Source organism: Alligator mississippiensis, chromosome 1, assembly GCF_030867095.1.
Source record: "Alligator mississippiensis isolate rAllMis1 chromosome 1, rAllMis1, whole genome shotgun sequence".
Taxonomy (NCBI): Eukaryota; Metazoa; Chordata; order Crocodylia; family Alligatoridae; genus Alligator; species Alligator mississippiensis.
This window is the reverse complement of record NC_081824.1, coordinates 338,113,729-338,139,205: the sequence shown is the minus strand read 5'-3', so window position 1 is coordinate 338,139,205 and position 25,477 is coordinate 338,113,729. Positions and strand designations below refer to the sequence as shown.

The 25,477-nt window shown below is 41.6% G+C and overlaps 1 protein-coding gene across 4 annotated transcripts in view; it reads left to right on the top strand.

The window, feature by feature from the left end:
• The window catches only part of LOC102563066 (cohesin subunit SA-2), a 99,185-nt gene that overhangs the window by 50,197 nt on the left and 23,511 nt on the right, over positions 1–25,477 (top strand). For all 4 annotated transcript variants that reach the window (XM_019485137.2, XM_019485138.2, XM_019485136.2 and 1 more), the window contains 11 exons: positions 9,659–9,766; positions 12,035–12,146; positions 12,839–12,953; positions 15,946–16,049; positions 16,521–16,613; positions 16,700–16,789; positions 17,899–18,102; positions 19,717–19,793; positions 21,529–21,616; positions 23,013–23,093; positions 24,719–24,811. In XM_019485137.2, the coding sequence (XP_019340682.1) occupies positions 9,659–9,766; positions 12,035–12,146; positions 12,839–12,953; positions 15,946–16,049; positions 16,521–16,613; positions 16,700–16,789; positions 17,899–18,102; positions 19,717–19,793; positions 21,529–21,616; positions 23,013–23,093; positions 24,719–24,811 (1,165 nt within the window). The remainder of the gene's footprint in view (positions 1–9,658; positions 9,767–12,034; positions 12,147–12,838; positions 12,954–15,945; positions 16,050–16,520; positions 16,614–16,699; positions 16,790–17,898; positions 18,103–19,716; positions 19,794–21,528; positions 21,617–23,012; positions 23,094–24,718; positions 24,812–25,477) is intronic.

Genomic DNA, 25,477 nt, shown 5'->3' with positions numbered 1-25,477 from the left:
CTTTTTTGGGAAGGTATGGCTTCCCTCCATGTACAACCCTGCAAAGTTGTCTGGGGCATAATAGGTTTTTCCTGTCCTATAAGGTATTAATCACTGCTGGAGGAAGGATGTAGGACTTGATAGCATAGTAAATATTTATTTTATTGAACGAGCTTTGTGAAACTGAGATTTGTGCTTAGAATGACTTGCCTGAATTAATGACTGGGCCAACTGAAAACCAATTTCATTGTCAGTGCCTCACCCTCTCCCTTCATTCATGCAGCAGTGACTTTTTAAAAGTGTTAAAACAGCAGAAGGTGCATAGTGAATTTCTACTGAATTTTAGGTAGGCAGCACTACCTCAACGGCAGTCTGTATTGTGTGAGAGTACAGGCAATCCTCAGATTTACGACTCAATTGGTTCCTGAAAATCATGTTTTAAGTCGAAATGTTGTAACTTGGAACCGATTTTCCCATAGGAAACAGTGTTATAAATGGGGGATTGGTTCCTGAACCAAGGCCCGATACCCTATTTTCACCAAAAATAACCCAGAATTTTGTACTCAATCAATTATAGATGAGTAATACATTAATGTATTGTAAATAGCAATCATATTGATTTGGAAGGACTTCCTTGAGGAGACTTTGCTGGAATTTTTGAAGGGTTCTTGGCTAGAGTCTTCTCAGGAATCTTGGCTGCAGGTTTTTCTGGAGTCTTGTCTGCTTTCTTAAAGAAAGCGTCCACGGAAGTTTGGACAGATGTTCTCCAGGGAGATGGGTGATGCAGCAGACTTGTTTAGATCAAGTGTTGTAAAGTCGAAACTGATGTCAGAAAGTTGAAACAGTGTCAATTTATAAATGTTGTAAGTGTGAAACATTGTAACTTGAAACGTTGTAAGTTGAGGATTGTCTGTATACAAGTGAAAAAATCTATATAATATAGTTTCATAGTAGTTTGGGGTCAGAAGGGACTTAAACAGATCATCTAGTCTGACCCCCCCCCCGGCAGGAGCACACGCTGGGATCACACGACCCCAGACAGGTGTTCGTCCAGCTTCTTTTTGAATTTACCCAAGGTAGGAGCGAGGACCACTTCCCTAGGAAGTTGGTTCCAGATCCTAGCTGCCCTAACACTGAAATAGTGCCTCCTAATCTCTAACCTGAGCCTATTCTCCAGCAGCTTCTGGCCATTGTTCCTCGTCACCCCAGGTGCTGCTGGGAGGAATAGGGCCCTTCCTATTTGATGCTGATCTCCCCTAATGAGTTTGTAGTATATAGATAGTAAACTTCTAATGTCTGGTCCTGTGTTTTATGTAACACTACCAGAGTACTCTTGTGAACTGAAGTGAGGCTTTATAATTGGAGCAGCTGACTAAAACTGACTCCCTTGACACTCCACTGACTTGAGTGCCATTTCTCTAGGCCTGCCCCAGCCTCTAAACACGAGAAGTGGGCCCACTGTGTATAATACTCATTATTGATATAGCTCGCTCTTTTAAAGGTGGTACCAATGTTGGAGTGACACTAATACTAGATAGGTTACAGCTGCTTATAGAAACACAACATGCATTTTGTATGACATTTGGGCCTCCAAATTGCAAAGAAAGTGAAACAAAGTACAATGCCATATCTCTGTACATGACATGTCCCTGTGCTAGGAGGAGTAGCACACCATTGTTAAAAGACAATGATGCTTTAAACCAGTTAAGGTTGCTCTTGTTGTTTGATATAAAGAACAAGCGCTATATTGGCACTGCAGCTGTTTAGCTTCTCTGGCTTCATTGTCGGGATCATGTTTTCACTAAACTTCATGAAAGCAAACTATAGTTAAAATGTTCATCAGTTTTTCTTTTCCTGGAAAAGACAAAAACCTGTCCAAACAACATTTACAAATAGGTTTCCAGGATTGAGCAGTTCCTCGTGAAAAGTTTTCTGAACAACACTTGTCCATCATAAAACACGTTTTCTCATAAATAAACTGAGTACATGTTTGGGTTTTTTTTGATTAGGCTATGGCAGAAGTCCAGCAGCCACATGCTTGTTGTCTTTGTTTCTGCTCCATCTGTTGCAGAGCCAGCCTCCCTAGTCACTTTGAGCCCTACAGATTTGGTTTAATTATTGGGAAGATGAAGAAGGGAGTTGGGGACTTAAACAAGTAATACACAGATCCAACCAAGAATCATTCTCTCTCTCATAAAATAAGCACTGACCAGTCTAAACATTACTGGTGAAAATTAGGCACTCTAATAAGATTTTTTACCAAAATCCTGTATCAAGATGCTTTTTCATAGGGGATAAATTTTCGTTGGACTACCTAAGTGTCCTAGAAGTAACTAAGTGCTGACATTTTAGGAGCAGAGAAACACTTAATTGGATGATGTACTGGGAAAAGCACTCAAGGCATGTCTGTATTAGGCCTACCTAATACATTGAGCAACACTAAAGTTGTGCAAGATGATGCTGGGATTCATGGATTTGCTCAGAATCAGTAACAACAAAATGGTGCTTATGTAGAAATAACCTTTGTCTAACAGCCTTGTTCATGTTTGTTTTGCTTACTTGGCAAAACTAAATTTTCATTCCTTTTAGTCGTGTCAGGCCATCTCATTTGTGTGTTGGATTTTCATCTAGTTTTATCGGTAGCAGAATTGTCATCTAGGTTCTCAGTGTGGAATATGTGTTCTGGTGAGGTGCAAGAAGCTTTTTTGTATTCCAGTTTAAGCTGTCAGTTGCGCAAGTTAAAGGAACTGCTTTTTCTCATAAGCTCAGCAAATTTAATATAATTGCCAAGTCTGCTAACATTTGTCACCAGGCTGCCATTTTTAGAGCACAGCTTCAGCTGGTCTGTGAGATGTGGCTTTTACTTTTTGTCTGGTAATAAGTTTCTTACTGGGTAAATGAATACATTGGGCAAAATAGTGTTCCCCTTCTCTCCCCACCCCAATTCATTTAGCCATCTATTTTTTATTTGAGAGGTTAAGTACATCAATAGCTGCCTGATTTCCTGCTGTATTTTCATTTTTGAGTGGAACAAGACCTCTCATCAGTATTCTTGTTGAGGATTGTTTCAGTGACTGTTGCCTCATGTTAGCTGGACTCTATATATTTTAAAAACTGTTTTGACTCTCAGTTATAGCTGTGTGCCCTGCCTTGCAGCAGGAAGTCAATACTGTATTTACTTCACTCCCAAGACAAGGTTCCCCCCACATTTAATAAGGTGGTGGGGGGCAGGCAGCTGCTCCAGCTCTAGGTCTGGCTTCTTCTCTACCTGGCAGGGCTGAGGGTATGCTTTTTGCCCCAGGCTGAAGTGGAGCCAGAGCCTGTTGGAGCAGAGTAAGGGTAAGCAGCAGAGAGGGGGAACTGGGCAGAGATCCCAAGGTGTGGGGGGGGAGAGTTAGGTGGGGGGGGCAGAGACAGCGAGGTGGGGGCAAGTGGTAAGGGGGATGGGTGGCAGGAGTCAAAGTGTGTGCGTGTGTGTGTGGGGGGGCAAAGGGCAGGGTTCAACCTGCTTGCTTTCACCCTCCCTCACTACCTGCCCTCCTGCAACTGCTTTCCCTGCAGCAGCAGCAGAGGGAATGAATTTAAGATGACCCCTCAATAATTAGATTCTCTGCATGGTAAGTTTTAACAAATTTGTAACATCCAGGTATAAAATCTAATTATTGGAGGGTCACTTTAATTCAGGGTCATCTTGGATTAGAGTAAATATTGTAAATTTGCCTCCTACTGGTCCAGTAAACCACTACATTAGCATTTCTTAAATCTTTTCTCTAACTATGTCTCTATATGGGGTACATATCAGAAGCTGTCAGCTGATATCTACTAAGTAGACAGCAAGTAGCAAACTTTCTCGATGTGCCAGATTATTAGACTAGAAAAAGAAAAAGTCTGGTGCTGACTCAGACCCTTCTAGCAGTGCACAGACCTGTCCTATGTAAATCACACATTATTCTGTCCATACCCTTCCTAGTCCTTCAGATGTTTATACCCATCTGTTGCAGTGTCTTATTAAATAGCAAGTTCTTTGGGGCAAAGAATTTTTTTCTCGAGTGCAAAGCGAGATGGGACACTGATCTTGGCTGGGTCTGTGAATGCTGTCGTCCTGCAGGCATTGGAAGTACCAAGTGGCATGAAATTGCCAGCCTTAATTAGGATAGAACAGTAATACAAAGCACCTTAAGGAGAGTAGCAATAAAAAAATGAATTGGAAGGAATAATGTGAGTGGTAGATACTCAGCGGAGGAAAGTAATAGAGAAAAGAGTAATTCTGAAAGAGATTTGGGAATCCTAGCAGAAAGCTGTATGACTTTGGGGTGGGTGCATCTGGACAGTGGGATTCATATCTGGATGTTTTGCTGCCAGAAAGAACTGGGGAAGTGTTATAAGGTAACTAGGTGATGGTTGATGATTCATGGGGAAAGATTAGAAGGTGTGTGGATGTGCCTAGACACCAGTCCACAAATAGCTAAAGAACGTAGCCAACAAGGAGGGCATAAATTATTGCTAAAATTGGTTTTGAATATACCTATAATACACAAGATACCAAGAGTTCTAGTTTTTTGTATGTCTATAATATACAACACACTTTATAGCACTTTCTACTTAAAATGCTTTACCAGGGTAAAAACATTTCACCTCAGCTTTTTCAGATAGGCAAGGTGTGTTAGTTAAACTTACAGATATGGAAACAGCATCCTTAGCTTTATATAGACTTGATAAGGAACAAGGGATTAGAGAGCAATATTTTTCTTTTGTGCTTAAAAACATCACTATCCGTCCTCTTTTTCTGTAAGGCTGTTAAATGACTTCTAGCTGACATGGTAGAAGCACTGTTATTTAAGACATCTTAAATGGGATTAGCAAAATGTGCCATAGCAAATAATATATCAGCATTACACCTATTAAGCATAACATAGCAAGTAATGCTACCTTGATAGGGACCTCAGCTACATGACCCAGTAGGGCCTTTCAATAACTAGCTTCCATGTTTCACTCAGCCTGAATCTTCTCTCTAACAATTTGTGGCCATTATTCCTAGGAACCCTGGGTGGTGCCCGGGGGAACAGAGCCTCCCCCTATTCCCGCTGGTCCCTCCGGCAAGTTTGTAAATGGCCACCAGATCCCCTCTCAGCCTTCTCTTGTGGAGGCTGAATAGATTCAGGCCCTTTAGCCTCTCTTTGGAGGGCCTGACCTGCTGCCCCTTGACCATGCGAATGGCCCTCCTCTGGACCCTCTCAGTGCTAGCCACATCCCTCTTGAAGTGTGGCGCCCAGAACTGGATGCAGTACACCAACTGTGGCCTGTCCAACGCCACATAGAAGGGAAGGATCACCTCCCTGGACCTGCTTGTGATGCATCTGTAGATGCACAACAAGGTACGGTTAGCCTTACTGACCACTTCCTCGCATTGGCGGCTCATGTTCATCCTGGAGTCAACAATGACTACAAGATCCTTTTCTGTCACTATTTTGACAAGAGAGGTGTTCCTCAGCCTATAGGTATGTTGCTGGTTCCTTCTTCCTAGATGCAGTACCCTGCACTTGTCTGTGTCAAAAAGCCCGAGGCTGAATTGATTCAATCTTCTCAGTTTAGTCTAAGCTGCATAGATTGAACTGATAAGCAAGTGAACAGACCTTCACTTTTGATTCTGGAAATGCATCTGCATGATTGCAGTAGCTCAGGCCAGAAGCCAGGGGTCACTATAGCTGGCCTCTGTGCTCAGCTGGAGCAGGCAGCTTGGGCCAAGGCTAGCCTGCCCACCCTGTGAAGGGGGTTTGCGTGGGAGGTGCAAAGCATCCTGGGATGCTGGGGGACTGAGAGTTAATTTGAATCTGGAGGGGATCTGGGATAGAAGTTAAAATAAACTGACTTAATCTAAATCAATTAAATTTAACACTACATCCATCCAGGTTTATTTTAAACCAGTTTCAGCTATTTTGAAAATGGTTTATGTGCACTGAACTTATGTTGTTTTACAGATTTGAACTGGTTTCTGATCACTTATACTGGTTTATGTGTAATTTCTGTCTCTAGCCTTGAAGTAAATGGTAAAAATTCCTTATTCGTTTTTTCCCAGTTCAATGGGCCCAATTTCACCCTCTTTACTTGCCATTTAAGTGTCATATGCATAAATTTGTTAATAGTGACATCAGTGCCTCTCCTGTCTCACTGTGGTTAGAGCACTGGGCTGGAATACAAGCAACTGCAAGTGAGCAAAAGCTGATGGAGACGATCCCTATGCAATGCTGCATCTCTTGTGTTTAGACTATAGCAGGTTTTCTGCTTTCCAAGGTAATCTCATAAAATGCAAATTAAAAATTATCTTGTTAGATCCATTAGCTAATGCAGGCATCCAGAACAGTGTCTCTGCTCATTCCCTGGAGTACCCCTGTCTTTCTTCTCCAGTGCATGTTCACACTAAGTATGGAAAAAATGATCTATCATGGCATTAGCATGTGGAAGACCATGCCTATTTATTTTTAGACGTCTAAATACTGGCAGGCACTACTGGCTTAACCTTTATCTGTCACTTGGCATTCTAGGGGCTTTACATTTGCAGCAGTAGAATTGCAATATATAAAGTATTCCTTCAGCGTACAATTATTGGCCCTTTACACACACAGAAGGAAGATACCTGTTTATTGTTGGAAGGTTTCCAAAATTAGTCTTTGTCAATGTAGTTAGGTGTTGCCTCTTCCAAAGGCAAGTAGAGCCTTGGAGCTAGTAAAATAATTTTCAAGTGTAAGACTTGACATCTTTAAAGAAGGCAACTGTTGAGCACTATGTGAAAGGAGAGAGAGAGAGAACAGATGCAGGGATATTTTCTCTCTCTCAAAAAACAAAAAAATCCATTAGTGAAAGGAATGTCATCAGCTGCTGCCAGCCTGTACTGGGGAAAGGGGCTTATTTTTTCTCTCATGCACCAAACCTCTTTGACACCAGAAAGCATTTTATTGCTAAAGCTTCTCTTTCACACCTCACCTAGACCTTCCCCAAGGAGAGGGAAGAACTGCATTACAGACTAAAAATATCTGGGGTAAATTCCTGACTCCTTTAAGGATAATGGCAGCATTCAAATTGACTTAAGTCAGGATAGGATTTTGTCCCAGGTAAAGTCTTTTAACTTGTCCCCAAAGAAAGGCTGGTTGTACCTACATACCTGTTATGGGGCACTCTTTCCTATGGCAGGGATTTGAAAGGAAGGACTTTTTATAGTTACAGAGTGAGTGCAATGCCTGCCCCTTTGTCTCCTTGACATGTATTGAGGAAAGCACAGTTGTTGTAAAAGAGCAAGAAATGGCCACAGATATCAGAAATAGCCACAGATATCAGAAAACTATCCTCTCATTTCATACATTCATCCACAATGATCTGGACTCCAGGAGCTTCACCATGGAGAACTTGCCCTTTCAGTTTGATACCAGTCTTTCAAAAGTGTGAGCATGTGAGTGTGTGTGTGTGTGTGTGTGTGTTCATGTTCCCACAATGTCTAAAAACATGTTCCCACTCTGTATCTAGGGGCTGATTCCCTTTCCTGTTTCCCCTCTGTACTGTCTTGGTCTTTTATCATCTTGACAAGTCACAAATTTAAAATACAAAACCTCCAGCAGCCTCAAATCTGAATTCCTAGCAGTTAAATATTAGAAGCACAGGCATCTTGCTATCAGGAATTCCTGGAACTAACCGCTAGAATTTGGGGAGAGATAACCATCTAAATATTTGCTATAAGCAACTCTGAAACTAAGCTAGAAACTTTTGGCTGTGGTTTTAAAAATGGTAGTAGGGGAGCGGTCTGGAAACACCACGATGCTTAGAAAGAGGATATATTTGCACCTTTATAAAGTAACTAAATCAGAAGTATATATGCTTTCATAGGCAGAGAGCTTACTCCATCAGATGTTGTTAAGGGACTCTAGGAAGCAGAGCAGCTAAATAGAAAGCAGTGATTAGAATACAAAGGGCAGGGAAGGGGGGAGGAAAAAGGACAGGGCACTTCTGAGAGAGGCAAGGTGGATGGGTAGGAGAGAGAGAAACAAGGCAGATAACCCATTGGGGGACATAGGTTTTAAAAGCTAATGTAAGTAATAGGATAAGAATCTGTATTCTCAGTTTAGAGCATACTTAACACAGTCCAGTCTCAGTGGATGATTTCTTGTTCTGTAATTTCCTATACAAGTTCCACTTACCTGTCCTTAGGGTTGTTAGTTATCTGTACCTGTCCTCTGTATTGCAATCACTGCTTTCTGTTTAGGAGCTCTGTTTCCTGAAGTCCTTTCACAGCATCTGAAGTAAGCCCTCTGTTTATGAAAGCTTATGCTATATATATAGTGTGTGTACACATCTCCAAGTTAGTCTATAAAGGTAGACATCTAGCCTGCCTTCTGCCTGACTTCAGACTAACTTGGCTAACTCTCCTCTGCTTGTAGAGAGAGCATTCTTGTGTGGGCTGTTCTCTTCTGATAGCCAACAAAGTCTCAGGATTCACAAAGGTGATCGTTATGGCTTGTTTCCCTAAGTGTCACTTGCTCACATTTCCTGAAAAGTTGCCTGTTGTTTTAATGAAAGTGTTTTCTGCCAGGTTGTACTCAGCCAACTTGTTTTTAATGGTCACTGGCAGAGTATGCAGGCCTTTAGAGTGAAAATATTAATGATGCACCCTGATCATTACAGGCCAATTTACAACAGGCTGATTGCCCTTGACTGCAACCAAAATCTGACTCCTGCTCTCTGAAGTGCAACAGTTTTCGTGACTCCTTTTAGAATGTGGTCTCTCTCTGAGTAAATATTGACAGGAATAGGTCGAAAAGAAATTATGCACTAAGTAAATGTTTTGCCAAGGAGGGGAGGGAAGGGGAGGAATTGTGAATACTTAGCTGAGTAATGGTCAAATATCTTCATCATTGGTTGCAAAATATATTATTAACTACTCAGTGATTAATTAAAAAAATTAAAATAGGATAGATGCAAATATTAGTCTAGCAGCATAGAATAAATATATTTGTGGAGTGTATGGGCAAACATCCTGCAGGGTCTCAGACATAAGCCATAACTTTGTATTGAATATTCTGTCTGAGCGGAGTCTGTCTTTGTTTTGCAAGATATATTTATGCTGAGGGATAGTAGGCACATATGATGGCACTTACAAGAGTAAAGGGTTGTGCTAGCTAGACTTTTGTATGAACAAACCATGGAGACTGGAACAGAATAAACCAATCAAATACTTGTTTTTATGTCTTTAATGTCAACACAGCAAGTGCCCTCTTCAAAACATATTGTAGATCAGTGGTGCTCAACCAGGAAACATTGATGGCCAGTCCTGACCCAATGCCCTTCACTCCTGACCTGCTGCCTCCTGCCCCCTAGCCCCAGCCCTCAAGGGTGTGGGGCAGGGAGTGGGTGTGTGCAGCAGAGGGGGTCCCCAAGCAGCCCCTTGCAGGCTGAAACTCTGCCAGCCTGCAGGGGAAAAGCCAGGGTTTTCCACATATTTCTCTTTTAAAAGAGAATCTATTTTTTAAGATTGAACCATTTTTAAAGTTTATTTATGATCCTTTCATATATTCTTGTGGCCCACTTTTGGGTCGTGACCCACGAGTTGAGATACACTGTTATAGATCAGTTGGGATACATAAAATCCTTTCCAGCTAACATGCATAATAACTTGCATTATCTCTTTGCATAGGAACTGTGAGGATGCATTGTCATCTGAAGACTGTGAAACCTTATACCAGTTTGTTTATACGACACACAGACCACTGGCAGTAGCAGCTGGGGAATTCCTTTATAAAAGGTATTGTTGCTTGGCTACTTTTGCATATTCCATCACCATTGCTTTGGTTCCCAGTGAATGTGGGTTTAAGAGGGACATTATCCATTGATATGATGGATGTCAGGAGGGTACCAGATGTGCTTTCTTTAGCATTCATCTGCTGAATCAGAAATCTGGGGCTAACCATTTGTTTTCCTGCCTAGCCCAGGTCTGTTAAACAAGCATAAGAAAAATATAAGGCTGAATAAATAAAGTATAAAACAACTGACTAATCCACAGGTGTTGACTCAATTGGAGGACCATGCAGCCTTCCCTTATACATTGTTTCCCTGACGTTTTGCTTCTTATGAGCCAATTCATCACCTCGCATCTGCTGGGTTTTTATAGCTGTTTGTGATTAATCGCAAAGGTGGCCTCCTCTTCTCCCTCTGGAAGTTGCCTTATACATTGTAAAGCCCTGGATTAATGAGAGCTTCAGCAGATTAAAAAGCCCTCACAATTTTCAGTCAAGTTAATGAAGTACAGGATTTAAGCCCCCAGGAGTAACTCTTATAAATGGGCTTTTTATAACAACGGTTGCATGAAATGAATCGGACTGGCAAGCTAAAAAGGGAGTTAGTACACATTCTGTATCTATGGCTGGACCGAATTTTCTATTTTGTTTTGCAAGAATAAAGTTTTATTTTTTGGTAAGGCTGTGGAGGGGCAAAATTAAAAACTGACTGCTTATTCTCACACGCATTTGCGTACACCCTCCTGTTTGCTGTCTGTTCCCACTCAGCTAAACTAACTAAGGTTTATGGAGCCAAAAACAACCCTTTTATGTGAAGTCTTTCATCTCATCCCCTAGCCCTACATTGCTTTTTTTGGGTAATATTTCTATACTGGTCAAAGCCCTAGGTACATTTTTCTGAACAATACGTACAGTTTACTAGCAAAAACATTTGGGAAGGGGGTAGGGCAGGGGTGGGCAATTATTTCAGTCAGAGGGCCACTTAATGAGTTTTAGGGACCTATCGGCCACATCCATCTCTGTTGCTCTCTTCTCTTCTTCTCTGTTTCTTTTCCCATCTGCCTCCTTTTTTTTGAGTTGGGGCTCCAGGCAGTAGCTTCCACCGTGCTAGGAGGGCACTGGGTCAGCTGTGGACGCCATGGCAGGTTCTGTGTCCAAGCTCCTGAACCTGCCTGCGGTGTCCACAACTGATGCCACTGCCCACCTGGGTGTACAGTTGATGTCTTATACTGCTGGGCAGAAGTGGTCCCACCTGCCTGCTGGCAGCCTGTGCCAGCCAGAGCCACTGGAGACGTCTGCGGGCCAGATCTAGTGAGTTGGCAGCCGTCCACTTATGGGCCAGATCGAATCTGTTGGTGGGTTGGATCTGGCCTGCAAGCTGTATTTTGCCCACTCCTGAGGTAGGGTCATCAGTATTAGTTTATTTTGCTTATTGGGCTGGATTATGCTATTCTTTTTTTTTTTCTGGCTTAAGCTGGTGTCCATTAGGAAGGGTTACTGACATAACTATGCTGGCAAATCTTTTTCTATAGTACCCTAATTTTCAGTCCTGTGGCCTGTTAATTTTCTGGAGGCATGACCTGGTGGGCTCTGCTCATCCATGAGTGCCAGGACTTAAATTGTCATCTTTCATGAGCAGCAACCTCACTCTTTGATTTCTGTGGGGAGAGCAGGAGAAAACTGAAATCACAAAGGACCGTCATGCTACACCTTGGGCAATGCAAGGAGAGTACTTTTCCCAATGTAGTTGTCAGTTTGGATAAAACAAATGTTGGAAACGCACAATCCTGGGTTTTCTTTAAGAGCATTGGTTTGTCCATCCATGTCTGTTCATTTGGATGGATGGTCTATCCAGCAGCCATCCATAATACAAATTATCATTGAGCAGTAATACTTTCCCACAAACCATATTTATCATTGTGATAACCTTTAAATTATTGTGGAGACCAGGCATCCTTAAAGGTTTGAGGCATATCTCATGATGTGCTGTTACTAGGTTTAATTTGTCTGTTATCCAGTGCACTGGCCAGCCATGGGTATAAATGATCACTGGTGGTCCCTGCATCCACAGAGATGGCAGAACTTTGTTAACTGAAAATAATCTCTCTCTCCTTCCTCCCAGCTGACAGGAAGATAGGATATGTTTGTGAAATAGGTGAAGAGAACTTGAAAGAATTAAATCTTCCTGAAATTTTGACAGAATCCTTGTGTTCTGCAGAATGAGCAGAAGGTACATAGGAGAACTGGACTGATATTTTCCCTTTTTCTATTCACAGGCTGCTTAATAATCAGGGAGATGAAGAAGAATGTCTGCCCAAAAGTAGAGGGAAATTTGAGCCCAGTGCCAGTCACTTGAGAATTCTAATAGCTTTCTTCTTGGAGAGTGAGGTGAGGATGATGTTGACAGTCATAGATGAAAAGATCAGTGGGAGCCTTTCAAGTCCACTGCACCTGCCTGAGACTTGGTGCTAGGGTGTTGCTGGATATTGTTCTGTGTCCAAAGCAAAGACTTTCTCTTGAAAGGCTTTGTTTGGTTTCTCAACTTTTTAGGATGAGTTGGAGTGAAGCAGAGGTGTGCAGCTGTGTTCTGTCATACCAAGCCATTTATTTTCCATGTGTATTAATGTTGAACTGGCTTTCTGGAAAAGAAAAAAAAATGCGTGGCAGAGGAGTCCAATCGGACTAAATGAAGTTGAAGCAACTAACATGTAGCCCTGAAGTGTATCTGACATCAAGGCCCCACATGGCAATGGGAATTTTAGACCTTGTTAACAGTAATTTAACAGTAATAAACAAGGTAATTTAGGGAGACTACTTAAAATATCTTTTTGCCCTTAAAAGTATCTCTCTCCCCTCCCCATCTTGCTATTCCTTATATATCAGACTGAAGAATTGGTATTTAATTTGGGTCTGGTCAACAGTTAACATGCTTGAAGAATTGCATATGCATGTATATACATAACATGAATGAATGGCTCAGCTTTCTAGCTGGAGAGGGAGTGAGCACTATATGATCAACTATATTCAGATTTCACACAGTGTTTGGTTCTCTATTCTTGTGTTTTTTTTTAAATCTCTAGCTACACAAACATGTTGCATACCTTGTAGACAGCCTATGGGATTGGGCGGCCAGTCTGTTGAAGGATTGGGCGTGTATGACGAGCCTTTTGTTGCAAGATTCTGAAGAAGACGGAGGTAGGTGGGCAAAATGCTTTGTGTTGCCAAAAGAACTCCTGTTGCTTTTTGGAAGAAACTTGTTTTGTTTTCAGTTAAAACAAGGTTATTTAACTTTGGAGAGCAACTTGGCTCAGTGTCCTGCCAATATTACTTCAAATTATTTGATTGTCATGATTCAGAATTCTTGTATGTTTATGCACTTATGAATTCTTGTGAAGTGCTGTCAGGTTGTTATGCCATAAGTATTTATGGCTCTTCTTCCCCTTATCTTTTATTTTTCCCTTGTCCTTCCTTTGTGTCCTCTGGCAAGTGGATAGCGAAAGATGTTTTTTCTTCTTTTTCCTCTCACTTTCTTGGGAGTTTGGCCGATTAAGAAAAGATTCTAGTGGATCCAATGCAATGTAACAACAGTTAGGTTGCATGTTGAGCAACACTGAGAGCACTGTGATATCCAATGACTTTCTACTTTAAAGGTGAGAGAAGCTTCAGTCCTGTTTCTAGACTGCAAAAGAGCCATATAGATGGGTCTGAGGAGTCAGGTGTGGTCTTGGTAGAAGATGAGTCAACTTCCAGTCCTGGTAGAAGAGGATAGAATTTGATTAAAGTTAGTAGCATTTCATAAACTTTGACCCATTAGCTTCTGGGGAAGTTTAATCCTAATGACACTGAACCAGTTGTCCTAATTGAGAAATACTGCAAAATCTGCTTTAAATAAAGCCAGTGAAATTCCCATGAAATTCCAAAATAGATTTACTCTGAAGAGTTTGAAGATATCATTGATTTACACCATATGTGTACTGTAATTGTGACTTCATATATTTCACAGATTTTTAGGGTTGGAAGGGAACTCAGTAGATGATCGAGTCTGACCCCTGCTCTGGGCAGGAAAGAGCGCTGGGGTCATATCACCCCAGCCAGGTGCTTGTCCAGTCTCCTCTTAAAGACCTCCAGGGTAGGGGAGAGCACCACTTCTCTTGTAAGCCCATTCCAGATTGTGGTAACCCTTACTGTGAAGAAGCTCTTCCTGATGTCCAACCTAAATCTGCTCAGTTTGTGACCATTGGTTATAGTTACCCCAGGTGGTGCCCTGGTAAACAGAGCATCTCCTATTCCTTGCTGCCCACCCCCCAATGAATTTGTAGATGGTCACAAGATTACCCCTCAGCCTTCTGTTGTGGAGGCTGAAGAGATCCAGGTCCCTCAATCTCTCCTTGTAGGGCCTTACCTGCAGGTCCCTAACCAGATGAGTAGCCCACCTCTGGACCATTTCAAGGTTATTGACATCCTTCTTGAAGTGCTGCGCCCAAAACTGGATGCAGTACTCCAGCTGTGGCCTTACCAGTGCCTCATAGAGGGGAAGTATCACCTCCTTAGACCTGTTTGTGATGCACCTGCTAATGCATGATAGAGTATGGTTAGCTTTACTTATCACTTTGTTACATTGATGACTTATGTTCATTTTGGAGTTGACTATGACTCTGAGATCCCTTTCTGCCGCTGTGCTACCTAGAAGGTCATCTCCCAATCTGTATATGTGTTGGTGATTCTTTCTCCCTAGGTGCAGCACTTCGCACTTATCTTTATTAAACTGCATCCTGTTCTGTTCTGCCCACTTTTCCAACCCGTACAAATCCACCTGAATCTGCTCCCTGCCCACCATGTGTTTACTTTGCCCCATAATTTGGTGTCATCCGCAAATTTGGACAGAGTGCTCTCCATGCCCTCATCCAAGTCACTGATGAAGATATTGAACAGCATTGGTTCAAGGACTGAACTTTGGGGGACCCCACTGCCCACATCTTTCCAGGTCATTACTGACCTGCCCACTGCCACTCTCTGGGTACATACCATAAGCCAATTTGCCATCCACCTGACCGTGTAATCATCTATGTCACAGCCACTTTGTTTATTTATAAGAATGGGATGAGACACCATATCAGAGGCCTTTTTAAAATCCAAGTAAGTGACAACTACTTTGACTCCTGCATCTAAGCATTTTGTGACCTGGTCATAAAAAGAAACAAGGTTAGTCAGGCAGGATCTACCTGCTATGAATCCATGCTGGTTGCGCCTTTCAGCATTATTTTTCCTGCTGCACTCCCACAAATGTGTTTCTTAATACTTTTTTCAAAGGTTTTCCCAAGGAGAGAGGTGAGACTAACCGGCTTATAGTTACCTGGATCCTCCTTCCTCCCTTTTTTGAAAATAGGGACCATGTTGGCCCTTTTCCAGACTTGTGGTGAATCAAACAGACTAACTTTACTGTAAGGTGAAAAGAATAAAAGACTACTACATGAAAGTTCTTTCCTATTTAGAAATCTTGATTTTCCTTTACATTTCAAGGCAGGGGTATTGAGTTTATTGGTTTTCATGATTGATCTGAGGAACTTAAGTGTACCAGTTCACTGAAACGCAGTCGTTGGAGGGATTGTTTAATTGTGAAACTATCTTAACTTGTTTTAAATAGTATTTATTATGGCAGAACCAGAGGAAATTCTGAGAGGTTGATTTAAAATGTGTAGGTCCAGTTTTTTTTAATGGGATCTAGGTAAAGATTCAGACTGGCACTTCATGGGATTTTCAGTAGGTATTGGTCACTGAAGCTCTTTGGAAAATACCACTACCTGTCCAAAGAAGGGTGTTTGTACCTGAAAGCTTGGAAAGAAGAATTTTTCCAACTATTTTAGTTGGTTTAATAAAAGATAATGGATTTACCGAAAGAAACTTTTCTGTCTATATCCTTAGGCCAACACAGCTACAACCAACACCCCTGACCAACTGCCTATCTGCACTTACCTGGCTTTACTAGGGAATTACTGCTTTTGTGCTTTGCAAAATGTTGCAGATAGTTTCAGCTCATCTTCAGGTTGGACTTAACTCAATTTTTCTCTTCCCTTTAAAATCACTTCAGAGGTGTTTTGAGGAAGGAGTACGCTTTTTTTGTTAGCTGCAAGTGCATCTTCAGTTTGCTTTGGTGTGACACTGAAAAGAAATTGTGGTTTGCTTACAGCACTGAGCGGGGCCCAGGAAAGTGCACTGATTGAAATAATCCTAGTGACTGTTCGAGAAGCTGCTGAAGGTCACCCTCCTGTGGGCAGAGGAGCAGCCAAGAAAGTCGGTGGATTTTGTTCTAATTTTTTTTATTGTGTTGCAGTCAAATCTGTCCTTCCTATGTGCACTAATGGCAGGTACTTTGGAAAGAAAGCAGTGTGCACAAGCCAAACCTTGGCCTCCAAACAAAACATTTTATTAGCAATAGATATTGATTGAGATGAGCTTTGAGTGGAAGCGCAGCTCAGTGGAGGCATGTTAATGATACACAGAAGCCATTTTTATCTGTTAGTCGATAGAGTTATACAGTAGTCCACATCCAAACAGAACACTTTGTCTGTTGAAATTTAATTCCAGTTTTGTTTTTTTTTTCAAAAGCTGCATAAATCTAATGGAAAAAAATATTTGTACCTCAGCCTAGTGGTTTGTGTTAGTTAACCTCACATATCAGTATACTTTCTACTGTGGGGTAAGTGTAAAATCCCACTCAAACCTGAGAGTATTGTATAATTGAAAAAAATGCTTTCTCTGTAGATCCTGTCAGTGAAAGAAAAGAAAATACAATTGGAAGATTGTACCAAAATTACTGAACACTTTATTGTGGTTCTTCCTCAGCTCTTGGCAAAGGTAACGAGCAGCTGCTCCATGAGCACATGTTAAAAATTTCATTAACATTCCTGCACTGCACTCATATCCTGTCTCTTCCTCTGCAGTATTCAGCAGATGCTGAAAAAGTGGTAAACCTCTTGCCAATCCCTCAGTATTATGATTTAGAGGCTTACAGTACTGGACATCTGGAAAAGGTGAATAAGAATCGGGGTACCTGGTATATGTGGAAGATCCCAAATATGTGAAACAATTTATGGGGCTTTATGGTACTTGGTAACAGTTGCAGGGTTTAGTAAGACTTAATGGGTCTGAAGAAATATAGCCGGAGGGAAGTCTTCCTGTTCAGACTATACATTTTGTATCGGGACCATTAGAGTAATGCTTTAACACTTATTTATGTACATCTGTCTATGTTGGTTTAGCACCCCAGTGCATAATGATTTATGGTTTCATGCAGGAGGCCTCATTTTCTGCATAAATTCTAGGCTTTTGTGTTTTGGCATTTTGTTGGATGGAGAGGAGAGTATGTTACAACATGTATCCAAGTTGGCATCTCCTAGCAGCTTGCTCCTAGTATTCTCACTGGAGACTGTCTTACCTCCAGTCGCCAGGAGTAACTGCAAGAGAAGAATGAGGTTAGTTGTATCTGTGCATGGAAGAGCCATGTCACAAATGGATGAACTTGGAAAAGCAAAATGGATGGATTTGGAAAACTGGGGAAGACTTGCCCTGTTAGGGATATTTACAGGAGGTTAATTTTAGCAAAGGGAATAAATACATCCTTGAACATTTCTAGCCTAAGACGTTAGTTGGGGGAGACAAAGAATTAGCAGTATGACAGAAATGTGCTTGTATCTGGTTCTATCTATGTAACAAATTATACTGCCAGTGGCCCACACATGGGAATGACTCTCTAACAGAATAGCGAGAGATCTGAAACATACTTCCTCTTTAGTTAATTAAGCTGGCAATTTTCAGTGTCAAGTGTCTATCCTTCATAGCACTCTTTCACCTCCCTGTCCTCTGCCATTGTCATTAGGTAAAACCACCGGTATAGTGCTATACTGGGAGCTGAAATTGTTCTTTTAAGGTTATAAGAAGATGGTAAAATAGTGATGATAAGACAGGGCTCAAAGATCTAAAGCAGCAAGTGAAGTTGTCCTGTAATCCCCCCTCTCATTTTCAAATTGGGATTTTGTTTGATACAAAATTAAAAGGAGTATAAGGCACTTTTTATATCTGAAATATAAAAGGGCATAAACATGACTTAACTGTCATTATGATGCTTGTTTATTACTTGCAGCATTTGGATGCTTTGCTCAAAGAGGTGAAAGACATTATGTGCAAACACTCAGACATGGATGTCCTCGAGGCGTGCTCTAGGATGTATGACATCCTCTGCAGTGGAGATCTGGCCATTCACAACAGAGTGGATCTTGCTAGGACTCAACTGATAGATGAGTTGGTGGACCAGCTTAACCAGCTGCTGCATGACTCTTGGCGTGAGGTGCGAGTGGATGTGGAAATACATGAAATATTTCTGAATCAAAAAACAAGTAGAGAGAGAGATGCAGTCTTGAAACATTCTGGGTTTTTTTTGCTTGAGGGAACAAAGCTTACAGACACAGCCTGAACTCTATGAAAGGGCTGTCTATTTACATTTTAAAGAACTGAAGATTGTATCCTGACGGGAAGAGGGTGGAAGGGAATGGCTGGTGTCTTCTATGACAGAAGGGAATGGGCTGTTTCTGTATTTGCAATGCTGTGGATTCTTCCAGCCAGAGCACCAATGGATATTCTACCCCTGGGCTACAGTGTGCTGTATGTAATGGTGTTGTTTGAAAATGCCATCTATGATCAAATAACTACAGCTCTGTTAAACATATATGTTAGAGAAGGTGTCATTCTGTCCAGGTACATGTTGGCAGTAAGCAGGAAGTTCACAATTTCCTTTCTCAAAGATAATTCTGTTGGGAATACCACATCATATAAGATAGCCTTAGGGTCTTTGAAAGTGTCTCCTGCTCTGTGGAAGGAGGACTGCAAATTTTTTGTTATTTCTGAAAAAGTAAAAGCAGCTGGTGGAGATATGAATAGCTTGCTGTGTGAACGCAGTGAGAGCTTGCAGTTGATCAGCTGTGCCATCGCCGACAGGTGTCATGCCAAAACCCATGTGAGTGGATTTTTACTGGATGCTGGGATGCCGTAAACATGTTAGGATCCCTCACTCTACCATATTGGATTTGTTATGTTGGTATGAATCAGAGGTGGCCAACCTGCAGCTCTGGAGCCACTTGCGGCTCTTCAGAAGTTAATATGCATCTCCTTGAATCTTTTCACAAGCACACGGTGACCAGCTTCCAAATATATATGCCCAAATGGAAGCTGATCACTGTCTGCTTGTGCAAATATTCAAGGCGATGCACATTAACTTCTGAAGAGTCGCATGTGGCTCCAGAACTGCAGGTTGGCCACCCCTGGTATAAATAGACACCTTCTCTCCCCTCCCCCTGAGTACATGTATTTTATTAGAAACAAGATAAGATAGGGGTTTTTAAACATTATCCTAGCATGGGCCACAACTACATAAGAGGTTATCTTGTGGAACCCTACCCTCCTAACTCTGTTCGAAGGGCCACCTCCCTTGATCAGATATTATTGCAATTGCATTTATAGGCAAACATTTAATGTGGTGTGGTACCTGAAAATGAGGAGAGTCAGCACCACATGAACATTTAGTTCCCTGTGGACCTCTAGCCAGTGCTTCCTGGGCCAGTAGTTGTCTGCAGGCCAGATTTGGAGGACTCCTGAATGGGGCTGCCTTGTAGTTAGCATCTGTGCTTGGGACTGGGAAGGCAGCTGTGGGTGGTTGAGGGCTGGTGATGTTATAATGCAAGTATAATAGTGTGGCATTTCCTAGATTTTCAATTTCTTCTCACCTTACGTAAGATTTTTTTTTTTTTTTTTCAATCATAGGCAAGGTATGAGAAATATAGTCAAAGGCCAAGTAGTTTCCAAAGCTGGGAAGTCGTGTAATTTAAGCTTGCAGTTAGTAGAGGAACTAACGACTACTCTTAACACCCTCCTTGTTTTTTTCTCTTTCCTGACTCCTGTGATTTAGGAGGAAGGTCTTTGTACAGGTGAAGAAGGAATTTCCCGAATATGCTCTGCTTTGAGAAGAATAGCAGCTTTTCATAAGTGAGATGTTTGTTTACACAATTTCTCATTTCCCTTTCCCTGCACAGTGCAGCCACACCAAGCTGCTGTAAAACAGGAATTGCTGTTGGTTGCTTAACAAAACTTTCAAACCGTCACTAGGTGAGGTGGTAGCATGTAAAATAGTTCGGGGGAATTCCTTTCTTAGGAGTACTTTTTTCCCCCTTCTGGTTTCTAGACGCTCCTAAGTATAGGTGTACTCTCCTTGCAAGGAGCTCTTTTGAACTCACTTGACTGATCTTAAGGGTCAGTTTTGAAGCAGATGGCATGTCTGGATTCAAAGTCTTGTTAGGTTGGGGTGACAGTGTGTACATGAAGGCCCTTTCATTTGGGCTGTTTCAGTGCCTGCCTTCTTAGCAGGATGCCTTACATCAAGGCAAGCAGGCAGCCTGCAGAGAAAGCAATGAGAGCAATATGTTTGATGTGCTCTGGTCTGTATCTGTTAAAGAGCAAGTCTCCCAGAAGCATGGCTTTTCTGGAGCATAGTATGTTCTTGTTTGGTATCTGATGGCAATTTTTTCAACCCTGACTGACCTTGAGTAGAACCTCTGCAGTGACCTGTTTGGGCCTACTTGCCAAGTACTTGAGGTGCCTGAGGGTGCCAGAATTGAGCTGTAGGCTAGGAGTCGCTTTCCCTTCATCACACATGGCTAAGTTTGCCCTGTCATTTCAAAGAGGCGCTAGCTGTCTTATTCTGTGCAGCCTGTAGGTGTTTTGTAACATTGGAGATAATCTTGGTGTCAAACCTGCAATCTTTTTGGGAATTCTGGGACCGTTCCTGGAATGTACAGAAAGTGCAGATGTTCTGTTTCTTTCCTTCTGTTTCCATTTCCTCTCCATACACAAGCTGCATGTTTTGTAACAGAAACAAGACAGAATGATAACCACTGAGACAATGCATACTTAAAATTAGGTTATACTGAAGTGACATTGTCCTTTCTTTCCCTGTTTTTTTTCAGAAGTTCTTTATATTGGGACATCTCAGGAGTTGCCTCCTCAGCAGATTTCATTGCTGAGGAGGAAAACAAATGACAAGTTTTTAGCATTTGTTAGCAAATTCTAGGGAAATTCCCTGCCTGCCTGAGCCTAATCCAGTGGGTCAGTGACTTTTTGGAATCAGGGCACCCCTCCATAGCTTTTGTGAATTGAGTGGCACCCAATTTCAAAAACTAATTTATATATTACAGTTCTTGCTTTCTTGCAGAAGGGCCAGGCAGTGGGGGTGGATAATTGGCCAAGACCAAGGGAGCCTGCACTTATCTGCATATCTCCTTGCACCTAGTAATACCCTGGTTGAGAATCATTGGTCTAATCTATACATAGTAACATAAGTAGTAGAAAGCCATTTATTCCCAGTTTACACCAATTCTGTGTATCATAAGAACAAAAGTTATCTGTGACATTGAAGAAAAAAACCTTTTTTTTGAGTGATTGCGAGAGAGAGTTCAGTGGAAGATGTTGGTTTTCAGTTAGTGCTGGCAAAAGAAAAAGATTTAACCTGTTCAATAGACAGGGAATATTTTTTTTTCTTATTTCTGTTAATAGATCACGGTATTGATGAAAGTCATCACCTTCCCTCCTCAAACAAGTATCTGTGGTGATTTTTTTAAAGACCAGATTGCATGTGGTGAGATACAGGATAAATGGAAATACCATGTGTATCTCTTCTCTTTACAATTTTCTGACTCTGGTATTTTCTTTTCTTTTTGGCTTGCAGTGCACATGACCTTGCCAAGTGGAATCTCCATGACAAGACTTCAGAGCTGCTGGTTTTTGAAATGGAGCATGGAAGTTTACCTGTTCAGGTAAAGTATTGGTCATTACCACTAATAATAATGTGCTTGCGGTTCAAAGCAAATGTTCATGATCCATTACATCAGTGTCCTGTGAGGTAGGCATGTGTTAATTATTTATATGTCTCAGTTTCCCAAGATGAGACCCGTTGTGCCAGTTGTATACATTGTGTATAAAAATGTCAGTGGATTCATACCATAACTGAATTTAAAACAGAGTTTGATCAAGGCTGCAGGGTCAAATTGTGGCCCAAGTTGGATTAGTCTTCAGCACAGATTAGTAGAAAGGTTTTTCTTTCTTGGTTCCACAATATTGCCCTTAATTGAGAGAAAATCAATGAATTATTAGTAGTTTGCTGTTAATCAGAAGTGGAAATACTTTGCCCTCTTACCTGCAGAAGGAAATTTTTTGGGGAAGCCAATTTACAGATCAACTGTTATCTAAACTATGGACATCGAATGTGCAGCCTGCAGGCCAGATCTGGCCTCAGAGCTGCTCCATCTGGTCTGCCAACCTACTGGCTAGCCAAAGAATTTTTGGGAGTAGTCTGTTCTGCAGTCTGAGATCTAAGGCCTCTGCTGGACATGGATCCTTGGCAAGCAAGGGCTGTACTGATAGAGCCCTACTTGCCCTGTGGCTGCTTGACCTGCAGTCACTTGCCCTGCTGCCACTGCTACTTGTGCTGCCTCTTCCATGGCATTTAGTTGCTTGCCCCACTGGGTCTTTATCTCCACTGCTGGCCCTGCTGCAGCTACTGCTTGCCCCAGATCCAGCCTGTGAGGAGCATTGTGGTCTGGGTTTGGTCCGGGGCACGGGTTGAGCTTGACACTCTTGATCTAAACTATAGACGGTGTGTTGTCAGTCTGAACATTCTGTTCTGAGATAGAGATGCTGTCCAGGATTGCGAGGTGATGAGCTCTGCTAGGCACTAATAGCTTTCTGACTATGAGGTTAGTCAAGCACTGGAACAGGCTACCTAGAGAAGTTGTGGAATCTCCATCCTTTTAAATGTTCAAGGGCAGGTTAGGCAGACACTTGGCTGGGGTGTTTCAGTCGGGTACGTTCCTGCCCTGAACAGAGGGCTGGACTAGGTGAATTTGTGAGGTCCTACTTTCCTGTGATCCTAAATCTGAGCTCTAATTTAGCAAAGCATGGAGGCACATAAGTAAGTTCCATTTGAAGTTGAGGAAACTTAAGTGTTTTACAGAATCAAAGTTTCTAGGGAGGTCATAGTTAGTTAAACATAAACCGACTGTGTGTGTTTTGGGAAATGAAGTGCCTCGTGCTGCAGTAGAAGCAGCACACAGAGGGTAAGATACTGATTGTTTTTTTCATTTAGTTCTGAGCATTTGCTTTGTGGCATTTCATATTATTAAAAGAGAGTTCTATGTCTTTTTTTAATTGCAGATGATTCTACCAGCTTTACAGTGCACATACTTTGCTCTCCTGTGGCAGCTGGTTGCAGTTGGGGAAAGGCCTTCTTCCAAGGTTGGCCCCTGAAAAAGATTGTGAAACCAAGGGTTATGCTTTAAAGGTTTAAATAGATTTTCCTACCTTTTGATGGCTAGCAGGGACAAGCTTTCTCAAGCAGATGATATGCATATTTCCTTGGAGAAAGCAAAATCAGTTCAGACATTTGTGTCTCTCGATCTTTACAAAAGCCTGTACTTCTTTCAATATTAACCTTTTGCACGGGCATAATTTAACCAGCTTATTTGGGTTTTTAGTGCATGCATATGCGTTGCTAAATCCTGACATTGGATAGAGACAAAAACTGCTTGCTAGATGTTCTTTTTTCGTAAGCAAAGGTAATGTTCAGGGAAACAATTTGATATTTTTTAATGTTAGGGACATTTCAGTTTCCTCTTAAAAAGTTGAAAACTTAAATGGTTTGATTCCTATAAAAGCAGAAACAACAACTTTGAGTTGTTACCCTTCATAGAGGTTTCTGTCTGCACTGAAAACTACTCTCTTCAGTCCAACATCCTCTACAGAATAAAAAATGAAAAGGGAAGTCCATATCTTTATTTTTTTCTGTTTGATTGAAGTGCATTAGATAGGACAAATCTGATGAGAACAGCCTAGGAAGGGTGAACTCCTGTGCCTGGATGACATTCTGCTCCTGACTCTGGCTAGCTTTCCACGCTCATCTTCTCTTTAAAACATTTCAACTCTGATAAAACTCAGCTTTCCTGACTGATATAGCAGCTTTTTGAATTCTCTCCTTTCTCCAGATTTGGTTAGACTTGCAGTATAAGGTCCGTATCCTTCCCCACACAACCAAATCCTAGTGTCAGCAGGGGTGCAGCCAGTGTTCAAAACATTTTGCTCCTGTAAAGCAGCTCTGGCACCATTTCCTCCATCAGTTCATAGCATTCTTCTTCTCTTCTCTCTTCTTTCCTGGCTTACACTAAAGTGGGTCCTCCTTCTTCCTTATTTTAAATCTCAAGAAATTTAGCTCAGATGTAAAAACATGCACTCTCATTGATTTCAAAGAGAGCTGCACTCATTTACATGAAGCTTAAGTTCTTACCACAACTAAACAAATAGAACACAAACAAACTTTGTATGTGATCACGGGCAAATAATGTGGCCTCTCTGTGCCAAAGTTCCCTTCTGTAGAATGGGTGGTGTTATCCGTCTCACAGGGATGTGCGAGGCTTATTTCATTAACTTTGAAAGGTGCCTTGCTGGCATTGTGATGAAGGGCTGATGATTAGATACTGGTAGACACCCATGGGGAAAAATCCCCTAAATCAGAGAGTTGCCTAGTACAACAGTATGAATCTGAGTACCAGTTTAAGGAGTTTATATGTCCCAGCATCTGTCACTTCTAGCACTGATTAGGAAAAACAGATTTTTTTTTTGCTATGGGTTGTATGTCCTGTCACAGATGTGATCTCTGTTAGAAAGACAGAGCATAGTAATTTTTTATAATCGGACAACTGATGCAAGTAAAAGATTGAGCCAGTTCAGGTCCTTACAATCAGCATGTTTCTTGTTTGAATGAATTACATTGTTTGAGACAAAAGTACAACGTTTTGAGTTTATTCACTTGAGAATTTACCTGCCAAAGCTTTAAGTTGTGTCCTCTCCTTCTGTACATGCTTTAGGAGACTCTCTTGGCATTGAGAAGGGAGTTAAGGCTTTTCTGCCAGATCTGCACATGCTACCTCAGCCATAAAAACAAGGATTTAAGTGAAAAGGTCAGTGCTTCTTCAGTTTTTTTGTGGGTTTGTGTTTTTAAATTTGTGTTTTTTACTTCCCCAGTAAATCTTATTTCTTCTTTATTTTTTCTCAAATGTATTGGTGCTATTGGCAGGGGTTTAGGTTGTAGCCGTATTGGTCTAAGGACATAGGCAGACAAGATTCCTTGGGTGAATTTGATATCTTTTATTAGACCAACCCAAATGGTTGGAGAAAAGTTATTAAGCAAGCTTTCGGGTTCAAAAACCCTTTGTCAGGCTAAGGAAGTGTCAGCAGTTGGTGTGTGCTCTTCCTGGATGGAATGAAAAGTAAAGAAGCCAGGGGCTGGGCTGGGGAGTTAGGTGCCAGGCAGATTGTAATGTATCAAAAATCCAATGTCTATGTTTAGTCCATGATCTCTAGTATCCAGGAGGTTGATGAAATGGAGCTCATAGGTTCGTCTCTGGAAAGTGTTGTGTAAGTTTCCCTTGAGGATCAGGACTGAGAGATTGGAGAGAGAGTGGCCCTCCTGTGAGAAATGTGTCCCCACCGGTAATTGGGTGTTTCTGTCTTTGATAGATTTCTGGTGTGCATTCATTCTGGTGCGCAGTTGTTGTTTGGTCTCTCCTACATATCTTCCATCAGGGCATTTGGTGCATTGGATGAGGTATACTACATTTCTGGAG